This window comes from Callospermophilus lateralis, chromosome 5 (genome assembly GCF_048772815.1).
Source record: "Callospermophilus lateralis isolate mCalLat2 chromosome 5, mCalLat2.hap1, whole genome shotgun sequence".
Classification (NCBI taxonomy): Eukaryota; Metazoa; Chordata; class Mammalia; order Rodentia; family Sciuridae; genus Callospermophilus; species Callospermophilus lateralis.
Window position 1 is genome coordinate 63,880,948 of NC_135309.1, and position 20,114 is coordinate 63,901,061.

Sequence of the window (20,114 nt, forward strand, 5' to 3'; positions counted from 1 at the left end):
CTTTCCTCTTTCACATTGCTCCAGACTAGAGCCACACCCTAGAGGACCATTCCATCACCTCCTAGGAGATGCTCTGCATGATCTAAATTGTCTCTTTTTTACCTTGACACCTGGGCTATCTTCTGCTCAGTACAGTGGAGGGTCTGTCCCAGAAAGACCTCACCCACCCAGTAGATGTTCTGTTCCTCTGACTAGGGCTCATGGTGGTTCAGAGGCTAGAGGAAGGGTTGAGTTGAGGTTCTGATTCTATCTCGACACACTGTGTTTGTCACCTTGGTGTCAAAATGAGGAGTGAATTTTGCAATCCAGGGATCTCAATTCTGGAATGGAGGCGCCACCTACTGATCAGTTTAGAGAATTACTGGAGGAACCCGCTTAGGACACGGCAGCTGGTCACAGGAACTGGACATGCACTTCTCCACTGTGCAGTGCTGTCTGCTTTTGGCTTCAGTCTCCACCTCTGCAGAAAGGCGAGGCTGGATCCTGGTCTCTTTGAATAGGTGTCCACGCGAGCTGCCGCCCACACCGCTGGGGAACAGTTCCGAGGAGGAAAGCCAGTTGGAGACTAATGTGACATACTGGGCGGAGGAGCAGGAATATGAGGTGGTGAGCACGCTGCGCCTGCGCCACGTGGATCAGCCACTGTCGGTGCGCTGCATGCTGCACAACCCGCTGGGCCAGGATGTGCAGGAGGTTACCGTGGTGCCACATTGTGAGTCTCCCCAGCTCACCCCCACCTTGACCCTGCCATACTTGGGGACTAAGCCCATGCCCCCTCAGCAGGCCAAGTCAGCATACCCCTAGGTACACGGGAACTTTGTGAAATCCATCAAAATAAGTTTCTCTGCACCATACACAATACATAATGGGCACACTAGTGTAGAAACCATGGTTTGAGCAGCACAGTCTGCTTCTACAGAGAGAATGTAAACTGCATGTTGGAAGCCCTGACCATGAGCAGGCCTGATCCCAGGACACAGGTGCAAACTCTCTATGTGTATACTTGTAAACTTTGTGCTGAAGAATGCCTAAGCCCAGATATACAAATAAAGCTAGAGTATATATCTGTAAGCATGTGTTCAAGCATGCATGAAGCTTGTCTCTGTGTGTAAACCCACAGAATATATGTATATAAGCCATGTACAGCATGCCCAATTCCCAGGCTTGTGTATAAAACCCCATACATGGGTACAAAAAATACATGTGCAATTCCTGTGCATATGTGTCAGGTGTCATAGTGCATGTCTGTAAGCATGTCATTGCAGCACACCTTTCTGGAAAAATGTGTGAGCACAATACCTGAACACATATGCCTGCTGTACAGTGCGTATATCTTAGAAGGGACATCTACATGCACAAATCTTGCACATGTGAACAGTCCTAGCAGTGCACAGATGTGTTTGCATCATGTCTAGCTGCCCATTCTTGTGTATGTGTGCCCTTGTGTGAATGCACTTCATTCATTCACCTTTCTTCTTCAATAAATAGTTATGAGGACCCAACTTCTTGAGGTCAGAGGATCAGCTTTGATGTCCTCCTAGTGCCTAAGATCAGGGGACAAGGTGGTGGGAATAAGCAATCTTGGGATCACCACCCTGGGGAGAAAGCCTGGAGGGTGAAGAGGCCAGCTGTAGGACTGAGGAAATATCCTGGGAAAAAGTCTTTTGAGTCAAACCTGAGGGATGACTTTAAGTTAGCCTGGTGAGCAGAGCGTTCCAGTCAGAAGGAGGGGACTGGGCAAGAGCCCCGAGGCAGGGCAGGTTCTAAGAAAGTAAAGGAATTCAGGCTGCCTGGAGCAGGGAGTGCATGTGAATTTTGGGGTATGGGGTGGGGAGAAAAAGAGGAAGGAAGTGGGAAGGAGTGGAGCTATTAGGGTAGGCAGACTCCAGAGCAAGCAGGGATCTGAGGTGCACATAAGGCTTGGTGCACACTTGTGCGCTGAGGCAGGCTTAGTGGCCTGGTATGTGTGTGTGTCTTTTGAGCACACCGGCCTCCTGTACCTGCCCTGTGAGTGTGGGTGGGTTTTTAAAAATATCCTATCTCATCAACCCTCCTGTGCGCGCACACACATGTGCCTGAGCAGATGGGCACCTGGGTAGACAGTGTGGACATCCAGACCTGCACATCAGCTCTGAGTGAAGGCAGAAGTACACCTGCAGAGGCAGATGTCACGCATCCTAACCCTGGGGACTGAGATGGCTGTATGGCAGCTCCTCTTTACCCAGCGGACTCCCTAGAGGATGCAGGCATTTTTCCCAGACCCTGGATGTGTGAGACTGCTGGAAAGAGGGAGCAGAAGAGAGGTGTGGGTCTGTGACCCTGAGGAGGATATGAGGAAGGACTGGGCTCCCTGGGGGTGAGAGAAGGGCAGGAAGGGGACAGAGGAGAAGAACCAAATTCCCAAAGGACACTTGGGTAGCCAGTGGGGCAGAACAGGGGAGATGAAGGTCTGGCTGGGGTGGCCAGGGAGGGAAGAGGCTGAGGTCTTGGGTAAGAGCAGGCACAGGCACCACGGGGCCTTGCTAGCCCTATTAACTGCCATCACTGTCCACTCCTAGATGGGCTCTGGGGTGGGAAAGGGTGGTTGGTGGTGGGGAGCAGGCTCCTTGCTGAGTCTGAATTCATCTGGCCATGGTGGCTCAGCCTGTGACTCCCTCAGTGACAGGTCATGGTGTCCATTGGCCACTTGGTCAGGTGTGGAACTTAGAGCTCTGACCTGCTGTGACGCCCAACAAGGGCATAGCCCTCAGGGGCTCCTAGTCTCATAGGAGACCCAGACAATGGACAGGAACCCAGAAAAGGGTTTGCACCCAGCCTAGAACTGGGGCAGAAATGCAATACTAACCCTGGAGGGGCCGAAGACACTAGGGGTGGTGACTGAGGGGTAGAGGTTCATAAGAGAGGCTGAAGATGTGGCCCAGAGCAAGAGGCTGAGGGTCTGACATCATAGGCCATAAAGGAGATGGAGCCTTCTGTCTGGGCAGAACAGGTAGGAAGGGATTTGATGGCTGTAGTGGGAGAGGGGAGAGCAGCTACCCAGTTCCCTCCTTGCTCATGGCCTGCTCTGGTCTCTGTCCCCAGCCCTCCCCTTCAAGGTGGTGGTGATCTCAGCCATCCTGGCCTTGGTGGTTCTCACAATCATCTCCCTCATCATCCTCATCATGCTCTGGCAGAAGGTGAGTCCCATTCTGGCCTAGGGGGTAGGGGTTGGTACCTGAGGTTTGCATGCCTCCACCCCATGCTGCAGGATCTGGCCATAGGTGGGCCCAGCATGGAGCTCAGGGTCTCTGAGCTGCCTCCACCCGCAGCAGCCTGGGCTCGCAGGCCTGACCCAAGCTATCCAGGATCCCCTGCTCTTGCTCTGCTCTAACCTCATGTCCTGCTTGTCCCTGTCACCCATGGAGACTCCTATGGATGCGTTCAGATCCTCTCAACTAGTCTATAATTGCAATGTTATGTCCTGAGATTTAACCACTTTGTAATTCCAAAATGTTAAGATTCCCAAATTAGGATTACTGTCCCCCTGGATTCTATCATTCTGAGTCCTACCTTATAAATTCGGCACCCTAATTTTCAACATTCAAAAGTTCCCTCAGGGACGACCTCATGTCGGGAGGGACCATGTCCAGGCTGCCTGCTCCTCCACTCCCACCTGAGGAGCAGCAGAGGCTCTAAGAGACACAGCTGAGGTTGTTCTGTGAGCCAGGCCCCTGGCTGTCAGCTGCTCCTCAGCCTGTCACACCCCGATGGCTCCTCTGCCACTCCCTCCTTCCACTTATTCCCTGAGCCCACGAAGGCCTTGACTTGCTGTGCCACTTAGTTTGGCCCTGCCCCTCTTGGGCCTCAGGGCCTACTGCTTCCTTTGCCCTCTGAGTCTGAACCGAGTGAGTTCAGTGCAGAGAGCCTGTCTGATGCTCTGGTCCTGGTCCTGCAGAAGCCACGCTATGAGATTCGATGGAAGGTGATTGAGTCTGTGAGCTCTGATGGCCATGAGTACATCTATGTGGACCCCATGCAGCTGCCCTACGATTCCACCTGGGAACTGCCACGGGACCAGCTTGTGCTTGGTCAGTCCTGGGAAGCCCCACCTGGCAGTTTGGGGACTTGAAGTGGAGGCCAGCCTCTCTTGGGTCTGGTCTCAGTCGGCCATGACAAGCTATGGGACCTGGGGCTGGTATCTTGCCTTCCCCACCCCTCAGTCTCCTCCTCTGCAAAATGAGGTCAAGAGGAGCCCCAGGGACTGCCCAGCTCTGAGTCCTGTGAGCCTGAGACTTGAGATAGGACCCTCCATGGTAGGAAGCACGAGGACAGGTCTGGTGCCAGCCTGTGCTTCATCTAGTTAGGGAGGCTGAAGGGGTGTGGGGAGCTGTGTTCCCATGGGGAGGAAGAAGGGACTCAAGCTGGGGCAGAGAGCAGGCAGGACTTTGAGGAGACACCAGGAAAGATTGGGGATCAGTATGGAGCCTTTTAGGGGGAGCACATTAAGTGCAGAGGAATTTGAGGGATGTGTAGGTTGACCTAAGAGAGTGGCTCTTCCCCACCCCTGGGTGGGAAAGGGGAGTACAGGTTCCTGGTGGTCTAGGAACTGAGAGATCCTTTCTTCCCAGGACGCACCCTCGGCTCTGGGGCTTTTGGGCAGGTGGTGGAGGCCACAGCTCATGGCCTGAGCCATTCCCAGGCCACCATGAAAGTGGCTGTCAAGATGCTGAAATGTGAGTCCTGGGTGCCTGCTCCTCCCTCACACAGGTCCCACCTCCCTGTCCCCTCCCTCATCTCCCCAAGCATTCAGCCTCTCCCAGAGTGACTGGTTTTGATGTGCTGAACACAAGCCCTGGGGTCACACCAGGAGAGGGTCCTCCTGTCCCCTGCTCCCTCACTCTTTCCCTGCCCGGGTGGGGCACGCTCCCTTGCACAGGGCCTGTGGTCTAGCAGCAGCACGGGTGGGGCAGAGGAGCCTGAGTAGCTCCCATGGGGCCTCTAAGAAGCCTCAGTGACCAGCTGAGCCCCTTCCCTGCAGCCACAGCCCGCAGCAGTGAGAAGCAAGCCCTCATGTCAGAGCTGAAGATCATGAGCCACCTGGGGCCCCACCTGAACGTGGTCAACCTGCTGGGGGCCTGCACCCAGGGAGGTAGGAGAGCCACCCCAGGACTCTGGGGAAACGCCCACTGGCTGCCCAGGCTGCCCCCACTCCTGCTTCACCTGTGGACACCAGGACAGTGCAATGGGGTGCCACACCCTCCCGCCCAGTCCCAGATGGGTGTGGGACTTAGGAGCCCGCAGAGTCACATATTCATGGCCAAAGGACCCCTCAGGCTTCCAGTTCTGGGAGTTTCCAAATCAAAGTGACCTTGGACATTCTTGTATTTTTACAATACGTTTTGAAAATGGGGATAAATAACAATTCATGTTATATTGAGAAGAATCTTGTTACCTGCCACCCCTTCCCCCAAGACCATCAGTGAGATAACTGGGAGCTGCTTTCTTCTGATCACAGGAGAAAGTCCCTCTGCCCAACTGTGTTTATTTGAAGATCTCATTGCAAAAAAAAAAAAAAAAGAAGAAGAAGAAGAAATGGCCGTTTGTAACTGCTTTAGAGAGATTTGGGGATTTTCCTCAGGATTGTGCAATCAAATCAAAATACAAAACTGTGTTTCACACATAGACCAGTTCACATCTGCAATCATCACTCATTTCAAAAATTATTTTATTTTATTTTTTCTTTCTTTTTGGTACTGGGGATTGAACCCAGGGTCACTTTGCCACTGAGTTTCCTCTGCAGTCCTTTTTATTTATTTATTTATTTTTAAATTTTGAGACTTTTGCTAAGTTGCTGAGGATCTCACCAATTTGCTGAGACTGGCCTTGAACTCACAATCCTCCTTCTTCAGCCTCTAGAGTAGCTGGGATTACAGACGTGCTCCACTGTGCCTGGCACTCATTTCAAAATTTTGTTTTTATCAATATCTTCACTGTCTACTTGTTGACTTTGAGTAAAAGCCTTAAATTTGAACATAACCAGTAAACTGATAATGGAGAGCTCTTTCCTCTCCCTCTTTACATATACCAGATACCAAAATAAGCTTGAGTGTGGAAACAGCAGTTATGTCCTTGTCATGTGCCATGATTGGTCTCATTAGTCCCTCTGACAGTCCTTTGAGGGGGGTGTTAGTTCACAGATGGGGGAGGGGAGGCCCAGGGAGGTTAAGTGTCTATTGCCTGCAGTCGGAGGCAGGAAGAGGACCCAGGTGTGCCAGGCACCTACCCTCAGCTGTCTTGCCCACGACCTCTCCCACATTCAGCCTGTTTATTGGCCCCGTGGCCCTCATGGGAAGCCTGAGGGCCCCTGGGACCTGTGCCCACCGCCCTCCCCTGCAGGCCCCATCTACATCATCACCGAGTACTGCCGCTATGGCGACCTGGTGGACTACCTGCACCGCAACAAGCACAGCTTCCTGCAGCACCACTCGGACAAGCACCGTCCACCCAGTGCCGAGCTCTACAGCAACACCCTGCCCACGGGGCTCCCTCTGCCCAGGTAGGAGGAGGCAGGCGCCTGCACAGCCCCCTTGCCCTTGCTCCTGCAGGGGGCAGCTGGGGCCCTGGGGAGGGGGCAGAGTCACTCCTGGTGACTCTTTCTCAATTCAGGACCATAGACCATAGACCAGGGAAGGCCAGTAGTGATGGGGATAGTGCTGGGCTCTGCTGCCTCCTGCTACCTGCCCCAGTGTGCCAGGCCCTGTGCTCAAGCCCTGTGCTTGAGACCCCTGACCCCACAGCCCTGTGTCCAGGGTGTCGTGGTCTCTTGCCCCAGGGACACTGTGGGCAGAGGCAATCGTGGGCTGAGAGCTGGGCCTCCCGAGGTGCACTGTGGGCCCTGCTCCCCCCGCCGTCTCCCCATTCCCTCTACACACACCCCGGTGCCCCTCACAGCTCAACTCCTGGTTTCAATGTTTCTGAAAAGAGCAGTTCTCAGTTCTTTTGCTGATTACAAAGACAAGGACAAGGGTAACTTAGATCAGCGTCTGAGACATTGGCATCTGCCACTCCTCGCCAGCATTGACCTATTTCCTAGCCGTCTTTAGGCTGCCCACACAGACACACCTGTGGACAGCCCGCAGCCCTTTGGGGAGCGAGGTCAAAGTCAGAGGTACCAAGGCGATGCCCTGCTGCCCACCCTGGGTCACGGCCGGGCACCTGCTGGGGTAGCTGGTGTGCAGGAAGGCCCCAAAGAGGCCTCTGCACACGCCCATCCTGTGCCCCTTGTCCTGGGTATTGTAATCTCCTCTGGTATGAACTCTCTGAGGACACTTACTGGGTCTTAGGTCACCATGGCAGCCCCAGCACCAAGCTCAGGGCCACAGAGGTTAGTCAAGAGACTGGATCTGTGGTCACTTGTGTTGTAACACACTGAAGGGCGAGGGGTGCATGAGTGAAAGAAGAAATCCGTGAGCGACAGGGCCTCAAGGGTCCCCAGGGTGACCTCGGGGTACAAGGGGGAAGGAAAGAGGAAGCCAGTGACCTTCCTGTTGTGTTCCTCTTACTCCCCAGCCACGTGTCCCTGACTGGAGAGAGTGATGGTGGCTACATGGACATGAGCAAGGACGAGTCAGTGGACTACGTGCCCATGTTGGACATGAAAGGAGACGTCAAATACGCAGACATCGAATCCTCCAACTACATGGCCCCTTATGATAACTACGTCCCCTCCGGTGGGTGGACACAGTGTGCTCAAACCTGCCCAGGCTCACACCCAGGCAGAGACACATTCTTTCCAAAGCCCTTCACACGCCCAGCTTTGCAGCAATCCTAGAGGATGATAGCCTTGTGCCCATTTCATAGATGTGTAAATTGAGCTTGGCCCCCTGCCCAAAGCTGCTGTATAGGGGGCCCTCAATATGAAGCCCTGTTTTGGGGTCTAGAGGCATGAACACAGCCCTCAGGGAGAGTTAGAGCTCAGGTGGGGTTGGGCACACCTCCTGGAACCTGCAGAAAAGTGATCAGCTCTGAACTGGCCCCAGGCTGGTCTAGTGTTCCTAAGAAACAGTCAGGGCTAAACCATTTTTTTAGTTATTTGGTAGTACTGGAGATTGAACCTAGGGGCTCTCTACCTATTTTCCCAGTTTTGGGGGTCTTTTTTGGTTTTGGAACAGGGTCTCAATAATTTTCTGAGGGTCTTGCTAAGTTGCTGAGACTGCCTTTGAACTTGTGATCTTCCTGCCTCGGCCTCCCAAAAAATGGGATCACAGGCGTGTGCCACCATACCCAGCCTAAACTTTTTTTCTGGCCGTTGAGGACACTGGTGATGTAGGAGAAGTTTAGGCTAGACATGAAGCACCATCCCTTCAGGTGAGACCTAGAAGATCCAGAGCCACCTGCCTTGGACATTCAGCCTCACAAGCCAAAAGACAGGGTCCTCTGGGCCACTGGGGTACATGAGGTGACCTGTGACTCTCTGCTCTCCCCCAGCTCCTGAGAGGACTTGTCGGGCCACTTTGATCAACGAGTCCCCAGTGCTTAGCTACACAGACCTTGTGGGCTTCAGCTACCAGGTGGCCAATGGCATGGAGTTCCTGGCCTCTAAGAATGTAGGTGTGGTCATCATGGGGCAGGGTGGGGCTGTGGGTCCTCCAGACGGCCAGAGTCCTCCAAAAAACAACTACCTCTCCTTTGGGGGTAGGAAGACTGAGGACCCTCCACCTGGACGTTTTCCCCAAACCCTCGTCACGGAGGGCTTCCCACACTTCTCCTAAGATGTCCTCTGCTCTCTTCCCCGACCCAGTGTGTTCATCGGGACCTGGCAGCCAGGAATGTGCTCATCTGTGAGGGCAAGCTGGTCAAGATCTGTGACTTTGGCCTGGCTCGAGACATCATGCGGGACTCAAACTACATCTCCAAAGGCAGTGTGAGTACCTACCACCCTGGGGATGGTGACCATGCACCTCTGACCCCAGGATCAGGTTCCCTCCTGACCAGCATGGCTTTAATGCTTAGGAGCTCAGCACAGGGCTCCTCGTGGTTGGTCCTGCTCAGTTAGATGGTCAGTGCCTGACAGCTGTGTGCACAAGGCAAGAGGGGGAGCCACTAGCTGCGTCTGGAGTAGGAAAAGGCAAATAATCCCAGGTCTACTCGTCACAGCTGGGGCTGAGGGACCAGTGGCCAGGGATGGGCAGAAAGGGGTGTGCAGATCAAATCTATTGTCCCAGGAGTGATGGGCAGAGGAAGAAACCCAAGTGACATGGTAAAACAGATGACCACAGGCAGTAGTGGGATTGGCTTAGATAAAATGTGACCATCCTGCTTCCCACCCATCTCCCTGCTTCCTGTGAACCCCAGAGGTGGAGGGGCTCTAGAGCCCAGGGAACAAAGGTAGCCAGGATGAGAACTGGGAGGTGGCTTGGAATGTCCCTGGTCCCTCCACCCCTCTTCTTAGACCCAGGGCTTTTCCCCAGGGACAGGGGCTGCTGTGTCCTTAGCTAATGAGGAGGGAAGACTCCCTGCTGCTGTGGCCAGGAATAGGGTGGGCATGGGAGCTGTGCAGACCTGGAGGAGGAGGGGGAAGCAGCTGGCAGTGGAGCTGCTGGACCTCCTCGCGTCCAGGTGCAGAGTGGGCTGGGAACTGGCCACTGGCCCCTCTGGGCACTCAACGCTGCTCCTGCCCCCACAGACCTTCCTGCCTCTGAAGTGGATGGCCCCGGAGAGCATCTTCAACAGCCTCTACACCACCCTGAGCGATGTGTGGTCCTTCGGGATCCTGCTCTGGGAGATCTTCACATTGGGTGCGCTGCCCCTTGCTCCCTCAGGGGCACATCATTCCCTTCCCACCCCTCCCACCTGCTGGGGCTGTGGGCAGGGTGGTGAGACATGGGTCAGGGGACCTGTGGCGAGTACTCTGCTCCTTTCTCCCACTGTGCTGCTCTGGCAAGACCCTTGCCCTCTCTCGATCTCTTTATCCCCCTATCCGAGGATCAAGGGAAGCCTGCTTGGCTCTGTGTCTGAGGAGTGCTGTGTCTCCTGGGAGCCCAGGAAGGACCTCCATTTCCCAATGCCAAGGACACAGCACCCTCCTCCACCAGGACCAGTGTGCCTGTCTCTCTGCAATGGAAGGGGGCACCCTGCTCCTTGTCACACCCTGAGCCTGTGTATCCCTGTCTTCTCCACAGGTGGCACCCCTTACCCAGAGCTGCCCATGAACGAGCAGTTCTACAATGCCATCAAGCGCGGTTATCGCATGGCGCAGCCTGCTCACGCCTCCGCTGAGATGTGAGTGGAGCCTTGTGCCCTGGGGGGGTTTCCTGGATGAGACAGTGGACATGTAGCTCTACCAGCTTCAGCCAAAGAGAGTTCTCAGCTCAGAGATCCAGAAAAGTCTAGCTATACCTGGCTCTGGCTGTTTGTGTGCTCAGGAATCCCTTCTGCCTTGGGCTCTCTTGTCTCTGTGCCAGCCTCACTCTCAGGCTGGCACTGCCCACATGGCTGCCACAGTGCCAGCCGATGACTTGCACTGCCAAAGTGCCAGAGCTGACCTCTGTGGCTCAGCTGGGGTCACATGCCATCAGAACCTGCCTCTGACCAGAGAGGATGAGACCCCTCTGGGGCTGCACCTGGGCTACGTGCTCCTCACAGGTGGCCAACCCACAGAGCCAGTGGTGGGTGGTGCTGGCTGCGACGCCTCCGACACCCTGGTCCTGCTCCTCTTGTTCTGAGAGGCGGTGGCTCCAGCTCCCAGCGCCACCTGCCCCCACCAGAGCCAGGGGGCCTGACCCTCTCTGCCCCTCCCCAGCTACGAGATCATGCAGAAGTGCTGGGAGGAGAAGTTTGAGGTTCGGCCCCCCTTCTCCCAGCTGGTGCTGCTCCTGGAGAGGCTGCTTGGCGAGGGCTACAGAAAGGTATGTGGAGCAGGGTGGGGGTGGGGCACATGCTCCATCAGTTCTGACCCTGGGTCCGGGCTCGGAGTGCTGTGCTGGCATTTGGGGAACAGCCTTCCTCTGCTCTGAGCCTCAGTTTCTCTGCTGATCCCAGGATGGGGTGGGCGGAGGCTGAGGTTATTCCAGCAGCTCCAAGAAGGGACACTGACTGGTGACACAGGAGGAGGGGCTACGACCTCTGTCCCCATGCCCGTTTCTGGGGCTCCTTCAGAGGTGTGAACAACCCAGGCCACGTGGCTTCCAAACCCAAGCCCTCAGACCCTGCTGTGGGCTGCTCAGAGGCAAATGGGGCCTCCTGGGGCCTGACCCCTGCCCCACCTGGTGACAGGGAGGCACATCTCTGGCACAGGCACAGCCTTGTCCCCAGCTCCACTTCTCATCCCCTTGGGGTTGTCCTGGGGTGACTGAGATGGCAAGGAGTTGTCATCATCTCATAGACAGGGACACCAGGCCCCTGGGGGGTCGAGTTGGAACGAGAGCAGGAACTGCCTCCTCCAGGTGGGCGCGAGTGAGGGTTGGGGTGCTGGGTCCATCAGGGCCACTCCATGGGTGGTCCTGGGCCCACCTGGTCTTGATAGATGCCAGGAGGGAGGCAGCTCAGCTGTGTGGCGTTGGGCACAGGCTCTCACTCTCTGAGCACCCTCTGCCTTCCCTACTCAAGGTGGGAGAGGCTGGGTCAGATCTGCCTGGGCCTGTCCCATCTGACCATTTATGCCCCTCCCATGCTCCTCCCCCCACGGAGCAGAAGTACCAGCAGGTGGACGAGGAGTTTCTGAGGAGTGACCACCCAGCCATCCTGAGGTCCCAAGCCCGCTTCCCTGGATTCCACAGCCTCCGATCTCCCCTGGACACCAGCTCTGTCCTCTACACTGCCGTGCAGCCCAGCGAGGGTGACAACGACTATATCATCCCCCTGCCTGACCCCAAACCAGAGGCTGCTGATGAGGGTCTGCTGGAGGGTTCCCCCAGCCTGGCCAGGTAGCCACCCTGGCTGGGACCTGGGGCTACAGGGTGCACAGAGTGTGGGTGTGTCTGCCTCAGGCTTGACCCAGCAGCCAGTTCCCTGGGGTGAGGACTTATTCCTACAGGTGAACAGAGGGCAGAACAGGGCTCTCTTGACCTCTGAGCCCTCAGGTGGGAGGGGCAGGCTGCACAGAAAAAGGATGGGCGGGGCTATCTGAAAGGGAGCGCCTTCCTTGAGGGGAATCCCACAGTTGCCCTCTCTAGGCCCTGTCCTAGCCCCATGGGGAAGGAGGGAACCTACTGAGTGTCCCCAGCATGCTGAGGAGTGACCACCTGTGGGGTCCCAGCCAGCCTTAGGCTGTGCTCCATGCTTAGCCCTGTGCCCAGGGGCCCTGCAGCCTGGTTGTAGGAGGCAGAGGTGCCCCAAGGTCAACCCAGAATGCAGACTGGGAGGGAGACTCATGGCGCTCTTCTGTCTTGGGGTGGGGTTTCAGTCCAGGGAGGGCTTTGGAGGGAGGTCCCCTGGAGTCTGGACTTGATGTTCCAGAGCACCTGCCTCAGCTAGAGAGAGGGCTCCCTGGAGGCCAGAGCCACCCACCCCAAATAAGATCCAGCCCCAGGGGAGGTGGCAGGAGTCCTAGGCTGGGCTCTAGCTCCAGCTCTGCCACCATGAGCCCTGGGCAGGCTTTGTCCTGTGACCCTCAGTTTCTCCACATGTGCTGACAGTGCACAGGCCCCTGGGGACCCTGAAGGCCCTTTTCCTTCTGCCAATGAGACTAACATTCCAAGACCTGGGTCGACAGGACAGGATTCAGTCCAGAGTTCCAACAGCTTGAGGTGTGAATGCTGGCTGTTTTACGCCCTTGGACAGGTGCTACAGCTCTCTGAACCTCAGTTTCCTCTTCTATTAAATAAAAACAGTAAAAGTCCTTCTCTTAGGGTCTTGCCATGAGGATTAAGTGAGATAATGTCTCAGAATATAGAGGATGGAGATGCTGGGGAATGGGAATTGAAGTGTGGGGCCAGCTGGGCCTGCTCCAGCGTCCCAGCCCCTGCACACGCCCACGGTGTGAGGTAGGGCAATGACAGGAGCTCTCTGAGCTGCACTTGTCTCCTGGCCCAGGCCTTATGGGGTCTTTATAGGATTCAACGAGCAGAAGTGTGCAAAGCTGAGTTCACAGAAATCCCTCAGCGCCATTACCGTCCTGCTGTGGCCCAGCCCTCACCCACTTGCCTTCTTCCTCCAGCTCCACCCTGAATGAAGCCAACACCTCCTCTACCATCTCCTGTGACAGTCCTCTCGACCCCCAGGAAGAACCAGAGCCAGAACCCCTGCCCCAGCCCCAGGGGGACTCCCAGATGGAGCTGGAGCCACCAATGGATGCAGGTTGTCCTGGGCCTCGGGCTGAAGCAGAGGACAGCTTTCTGTAGGGGCTGGCCCCCACTGTGCCACCAGAAGCTCCCCTTCTGCCACCAGGCCACAGCCCCCGGGTCTGGCATCCTGTGAGCCATGCTGCTCCTGCCAGCTGTCCCATGTGGAAGGCTTCTGTCCCTGCCACACTGCTCCCCAGGCCCTGGGGCTGGCTCAGGAGGCCAGAGAACTGCAGGACCATGCCCAGCCTCTGCCTCAGGGAGGCCATGTGACTGAGCCAGGGTCCCTCCCAGGGGACCCAGTTTCCCAATGCACAAGATGAGACATTGAACTTGGTAGTTCACAGTCTACCTGGGAGTCTCCCTGGCTGACAAGGCTGGAATCTGGGGGAGCTTCCTGGGGGAGTGAGGGGGTCAGTAACCTCTCTCTGTTCAGCCAACTGCCCCTCAGGTTGTCGCAGGCCTGTCCCCACACTTCCATCTGCCCAGGAGCTGGGGAAGAAACCCCAGCACCCTGGCTCCTGGCTGAGCTGGGCCTGCCCTGGCCAGTGTTGCTTCACTCTGAAGCCATGTCCCCTGACACTAGTCTGTGCTTTCCCAGGCCCTAGCAGGTCTGGGGCCAGCCATGCTTAATTAATGCTGTAATTATTGCTGGGACTGAACCAAGTACAGCACTCCCCAGCCTGCAGACCCTGCCCAGGACACTCAGGGCACACTGGCTCTGGACAGTGCCCATGTCTTCCAGGCCCCTTGTGTTCTGAGGCTTTTTCTCATCGTCCCTGGTTACAGGTCCAACGGATCCTGCATCTGAAACAAATGTGTTGATGTGCCAGCATTATGTCCACAGGTGTACACCAGCAGGTGGCCCTGACTCTGCATTGGACCTGCTGTGACCTTGGAGGAATCCCTCGCCCTCTCTGGGCCCATTTTCCCCTTTGAAGAGTGAGCAAGTTGGACTCATTCACTCTGAGTGCCCTGTCAACACTAATATTCTGGAATATTCCTGGGGTTTGCATGCTTGTCCAGACGAAGCAAGGTCAAGTACCCTAAACTTCCTAGTTGGGGGGCTGCTGGCCTCTGGGGAGATTCCAAATGACACATCACAGTCCGGGCATTCAGGAACGTGACCCTTCCTCAGCCCCAAATGCAGCTGTGATGACCTTGGCTTGGAGTGACAGTCATTGCCCAGGAAAGCCCCCAGCAGCTGCTCCAGGGACATGGGAGGACCACGAGACCCCCTTGAGCACCCACGATGAACTCTGGAGGTATCCTGGGCAAGGGGGCAGGGAGGGAGGTCATTACCTCATGCAGCCCAACACTGCACCCAAGGTATGTGCCACAGACAGAATGGACAGTAAGGAAGATTGTGTCCCATGAAGAACAAGAGCCTCAGGATGTGTACCCCAGGAAAGGGGCACAAGAGGTGGGCATTTTGGGGGTTTCCTCCTTAACTGCCGGCTGCTCCATCCTGGAGGGAGTACCTGGTGGAGTAGGGTCTTGTCACTGCCCGGGTGATACCTCACTGCCCTGAAACCAGTGGGCATTGGCCATTATAGGACAGTGAGGCATATGGTCACTTCTCCCAGGAGGGGGAGGGCTGGTCAGGGGATAAGGCGGGGTCAGCCCTCCTGGACACAGTCACCAAGCTAGTTGGTGTCTCCCAACCCGAGGGCCCCAGAGACTCCCCAAGGAGAGAGGGGGTGTCAGTCTTCACTATGGTACCAAAGATATAATCACCTACGTTTACAAGTATTTTTTAGGACTCACATTAACTCACATGTATACATCAAAGTGCTATTTTGTATGCTGTTCAGTTTTCCTATCTGTGTACTTTTTTTTAAGGGAAAGATTTTAATATTAAACTGGGTACTTCCACTCACTGACTCTGGTCTCTCTTGGGTTTGGGTTTGGGTGTGGGTATGGAGTGAGCAGCAGTCAGAGCTCATCCCGACAGATCCCTTCAGCTCTGGTCTCCTTTCCCTCTTCTCAAAAAGGGATTTTCATTTCTCCCACTCCTTCTTAGTGGCTGGGTGACCTTGACCTTGGACTTAGTTTCTCAATATGAGCTGAGGAGGCTCCTCTTCCTCTGTTGTGCCTGAGCAAGGCTGGGTAGGAGAACTTGGAGCCCACAGGCCTGCTCAGAGGCTCCAGCACTGGGGAGCCCAAGCCCTTCCTGCTCCCCCTTCCCCCACCATGTGCTTTGGCTTTGGCTATTAAGCTGGGGCACTGTCCGCCCCCCTGCACTCTGCCCGTGGGCCTGATGAGGCTCCTGTGGCTGGTGAAGGGCATCGGCAGAGCCCGGATTCCAGGTCGGGTGAGTCATGGATGGGACCCAGGCAGGAGCAGGGCAGACAGAGCATACAAGGGCCCCAGACAGGAATAGGAAGAAGGTAGGGGAAAGAGAAGAGGAAGATGAGAGAGGAAGAAAGGAGAGTGTGGCTAGGGAGAGGCCAGGTGACGGCATGGGGCACCACGCTGTGGCTCTGAGGCAGAGTCTAGCCAGGCGGGACAGTGGGGCACAAACCACAGGCTGCAGAGCCTCACTGCTGCAGTACCTCAGTGGCTGTGGGCTGGCATGAGGGGGGCGTCCTGGTCCCTCTGGCCACCCCAGCACTGGCCATCAGCTCCTCTGTGTAGTTGTGCCTATTAGCCACTGGCTGCACAGTACCAGGGCAACAGAGCCACTGGGGCAGAGGGCAGATGCAAGGGTCCCAGGCCAGGACAGCGGTCCCTTGCCCTCCATCTGTAATGCCTGAGAGGATCCCTTGAGATGGAACTTGGTTTTAGCTTGAGGCCGATCATTTCTACACTGTGTCCTCAGGCCAGCATCCCCTGTCTCTGAGCAGAGGAATGGGCATCTCTGCTTGGACCTGGGGGAAGGGTACCTTGTTTTGGAGCTGCAGGTCTCCCTGGACTGTCTCCAGTAGTCTGTGGCTGTGGCTGTGGTTGCAAGTGGGCAGAGGACAGGACTGTGGCCAGCTCTGACTCACAGCCCTGCAGCCAACTCAGGGGCAGCTGAGTCGTGTCAGGGAAACCCAAACAACCAGGGCCTGGACATACCAAGCCCCCACCCCTGGGGTCCTGCTCTACAGCACACCCAGAACTCAGGACCTCTTCTCTCCTGGCTGTGGCAGTAGTTGATTAAGGCAAAACCTAGATCCACCCTAGAAAGAGTAAACAACCCACATTCCAGAAGGGATTGTCTCTGCTCATGGGAAAGCCTGTTTGCAGGTCAGGAGACTCCAGGCCCCATCTCAGCCTGCTCCTCCTGGGACCTTGGGTGGGTCACACCACATCAGAGCCCAGTCACACCACAGGCCACAGAGAGGAGGCAGATAAAAGTCTGGCTGCCATTAGCCAGTAGGTGGTGCTCTGGGGCTGTCTGGTGCTTCATTCATTTTTCTTATTTCTCCCTCATCAATCTTAGGAACCTAGTACAGGTACAGATGAGAGAGGAGATTGCAAAACGACTTGCCCAGGATCATTTGGACAGTGTGTCTGGGTAGGGAGGGAGCCTGGGCCTGGCTGCCTTGCAGATTGAATCTCAGGGAGCTAAGGTGCCCACCCAAGGGGGCAGAGCCAGGGATCTGAGAAGCTGGGCTCCAAATCCTGACTCATACCTTTCTGGTGCCATATGTCCCTAAAGGAAAGCACAGAAAAGCCTGTTTGAGAGAGAAGAGCCAGGTGAATGTGAGTGCTAGGTGAAAATAAGAAAACATAGTTTGGGAGAGGGCCCTGTGCAGAGCAGGTGCAGGGGGCTGAGGTGACCTGGGTCAGCCCCTGCCTGGTCCTTCCCAGGGGAGATGGGCAAGCTGGAATTTTCCTCCCAGACAGATGAGCCACTCGGACTACACATTGCTTCCACCGCCCACTGTCCGCCTGGGTCCTTCTTCCTGGAAAAAGAGGGAAAGACTGAAAGAGTTTGTTCTGCTGGGCCCTGAGCTGCAGCCCACGAGGGGCCTTCAGCCCCTTTAATGTCCCTTCTCTGAATTAGGACCCTGTCTCTCCAAGGCCTCTGTGACCTGAGTCCATTCTCCAGTTTTACAATAATGAATTTATAACAGTGTCTACAGAACACATGCCCCAAACCCATTAGCAGAGTAGGTAACACAGAAAGAGAACACTTTCCTTTGTGGGTTTTTGTATTTTAGACTCTGGTAACATTGTAAATGCGTTCTTTATTTAGTCAGTGACTCTGTGTAGGAATTTATGTTATGGAAATTCTGTTTAAACTGCTAAGAGTTTAGTTTTCATTTTTCTTTTTATTTTCAGTTTTTCCTATTTTTTAAAATTTATTTATTCTAATTCATTATATATGACAGCAGAGTGCATTTTAATTCATAGTACACATATAGAGTACATTTTTTCATGTCTCTGTACACAAAGTAGAGTCATATCATTTATGTCTTCATACATGTACTTAGTTAGGGTAATGATATCCATCTCGTTCCACCAACTTTCCTACGTCCCTGTCCCCTCCCTTCCTCTCCCTCCACTTTACCCTATTTAACATTCCTCCATTTCTCCCATGCTCCCTCCAACATACCCATTATGCATCAGCATCCTCATATCAGAGAAAACATTCAGCATTTGTTTTTTGGGGATTGGCTTACTTAGCATAATATTCTCTGACTCCATCCATTTACCTGCAAATGCCATGATTTTATTCTCTTTTATTGCTGAGTAATATTTCAATGTGTATATATGCCACATGTTTTTTATCAATTCATTTACTAAAGGGCATCTAGGTTAGTTCCAGTTTAGTTATTGTGAATTGTGTTGCTATGAATATTAATGTGACTGTGTCCCTGTAGTATGCTGTTTTTAAGTTCTTTGGGTTTAAACTGAGGAGTGGGATAGCTGAGTCAAATGGTGGTTCCATTCCAAGTTGGTTTCCCCACTCACGTGCATACTAATATTTGTATTTGCATCTAATTAAATTACAGTTGTTTTTAAAACTGCCATTACTATTCTGCAACTTTGTTTTCTACTTAATAGTACATTATAAACACACTCACAGGACAGTGGCACATACAGAGACTAATTTATCCATTTTGAGAACTGCACCCATTTAAAATTAACATGCCTATGCCATAGATTAGCTCCCCGATCCCCCCTCTACAGTTGGAAATCAACATTGTTTTCAATTCTTAGAGTTATGAATTATGATGAAATGACCCTGGTCTGAAAGTGTGTCTGTATTTTCACATTTATGTGTTTGTACCCACAAAATGAATTTCTAGACATGGAGATGCTGAGAGAATAAACACTTGAAGTGCTAGTGGAGTGATTTTTTTGTATCCCTTTAAATACAAAAAGTCATGGTGCTTCTCAGAGGCCAAGAAAATCAAACCTGAAAACAACATTGTTTAACACTAGGAAGTTGCCCTGTTCTTCTGGAGGGAGTCTGAAACCTCTGAGGTTTGTTGTAAAAGCCCCCAAACATCTGAGAGAGAGAAGTGAAGAGAGATGTGCAGCCAGGAGTGGTGGCACACCCCTGTCATCCCAGGAACTCAGGAGGTTGATGCAGACAGATCACAAGTCGGAGGCCAGCCTTAGCAATTTAGTAAGGCCCTAAGCAATTCAGTGAGACCCTGTCTCAAAATCTAAAATGAAAAGGGGTGACGGTGGGAGTGTAGCTCAGTGGTAAATGTCCCCGGTTCAATTCCAGGAACCAATAAAATAACAATAAAATCAATTAAACAAACAAAAAATCCCACTGCTCTGGGCCATGGGGAGTCCCTCAGCTCAGAACATCCTCTGCCTCAGCTCCCTCAGGGTCTGGTGAGGGGACCTTGGGTGCCTACCCACATCCCCTGCACCATACCTTCTCCCAATCTCAGCTCTTCCCTCCACTGGTTCTGGGGCCTTGGGCAAGTGATATTCTCTTTGAGCCTTGTATTCCTCATCAACAAAATGGACATAATTAGTAGGGCCAGCAACATTGATTGAGGATTAAATGCATAAACATGCTGAGGCATGGTGCCCGGTGTATAAACAACATCCAGAAAATGTGACATCTCCAAATGCCCTTTTCCCAGAAGGGCAGAGCCCCTTCCTGCTCCAGGGCTTTGGGATATAGCATTCATTTATTGACTCGTTCATTCCTCATACTTTTTTTTTTAAAAAAAAATTTAGTTGTAGATGAACACAATATCTTTATTTTTATTTATTTTTATGTAGTGCTGATGATCAAACCCAGGGCCTCACCCATGCGAGGCAAGTGATCTACCACTGAGCTACAGCCCCAGCTCCCATTCCTCATACTTCTAAATTTGGTGGGTCAGGGTGGTCAGCTACTCAACAAGCACAGGAGGAAACCAATCCTCACTGGCTGTGTGATGTGACCTGGGAAATGACTGAACTTCTCAGAACCTCAGTTTCTTCTTCAACAAAAACATGATATTACCTGGACCCACCTCTAGAGTTGAGGATTCGATGATAGGACTCCAAAGAGCACGTGTCACACTGCCTGACCCAGAGTGAGGGCCTGATAAGCCTTTAGGGCCTCCACACTGGCAAAGTGCTGGACAGGAGGGGAGTGCAGGAGGCCTGGGGGGCAAGGGAAGGCCCTGCCCAGCTGGCAGGGACAGGGAGGCTTCCTGGAGGGAGAGTCTGGGAGCCACAGGAGTTAACTGGCATGAGCAGCTTCCACTCATCTCGGGGAAGACACAGGTCCTGCAGAGGTGGCCTCCACTCCCCTGGCCAGCCACCCCGCTCCTTCTCCCAGACACACTCCACCAGACAGAGTCTCCCCGCTCTGGGGTCAGGGACCTGGTGGGAGCTGCATCACAGCTGGCAGCCTGGGCCAAGAGCAGACTCCCACTGCACACGAGTTAGGGGCCTCACAGTTTC

General features: G+C 54.1%; 1 protein-coding gene across 4 annotated transcripts in view; it reads left to right on the forward strand.

The window, feature by feature from the left end:
• Pdgfrb (platelet derived growth factor receptor beta) overlaps positions 1–15,138 on the forward strand; it is a 37,551-nt gene extending 22,413 nt beyond the window's left edge. For 2 of the 4 annotated variants that reach the window (XM_076856725.2, XM_076856726.2), the window contains exons 10-24: positions 501–712; positions 3,082–3,176; positions 3,935–4,067; positions 4,608–4,712; positions 5,018–5,128; positions 6,376–6,535; positions 7,549–7,709; positions 8,467–8,585; positions 8,780–8,902; positions 9,665–9,776; positions 10,161–10,260; positions 10,781–10,886; positions 11,671–11,903; positions 13,136–13,275; positions 14,049–15,138. In XM_076856725.2, the coding sequence (XP_076712840.1) occupies positions 501–712; positions 3,082–3,176; positions 3,935–4,067; positions 4,608–4,712; positions 5,018–5,128; positions 6,376–6,535; positions 7,549–7,709; positions 8,467–8,585; positions 8,780–8,902; positions 9,665–9,776; positions 10,161–10,260; positions 10,781–10,886; positions 11,671–11,903; positions 13,136–13,275; positions 14,049–14,152 (2,014 nt within the window). In that variant the 3' untranslated portion in view covers positions 14,153–15,138. Of the gene's footprint in view, positions 1–500; positions 713–3,081; positions 3,177–3,934; positions 4,068–4,607; positions 4,713–5,017; positions 5,129–6,375; positions 6,536–7,548; positions 7,710–8,466; positions 8,586–8,779; positions 8,903–9,664; positions 9,777–10,160; positions 10,261–10,780; positions 10,887–11,670; positions 11,904–13,135 lie in introns of all 4 variants that reach the window. The other 2 variants (XM_076856727.2, XM_076856728.1) reach the window with 1 other exon arrangement.
• The last annotated feature ends 4,976 nt before the right edge of the window (positions 15,139–20,114 follow it).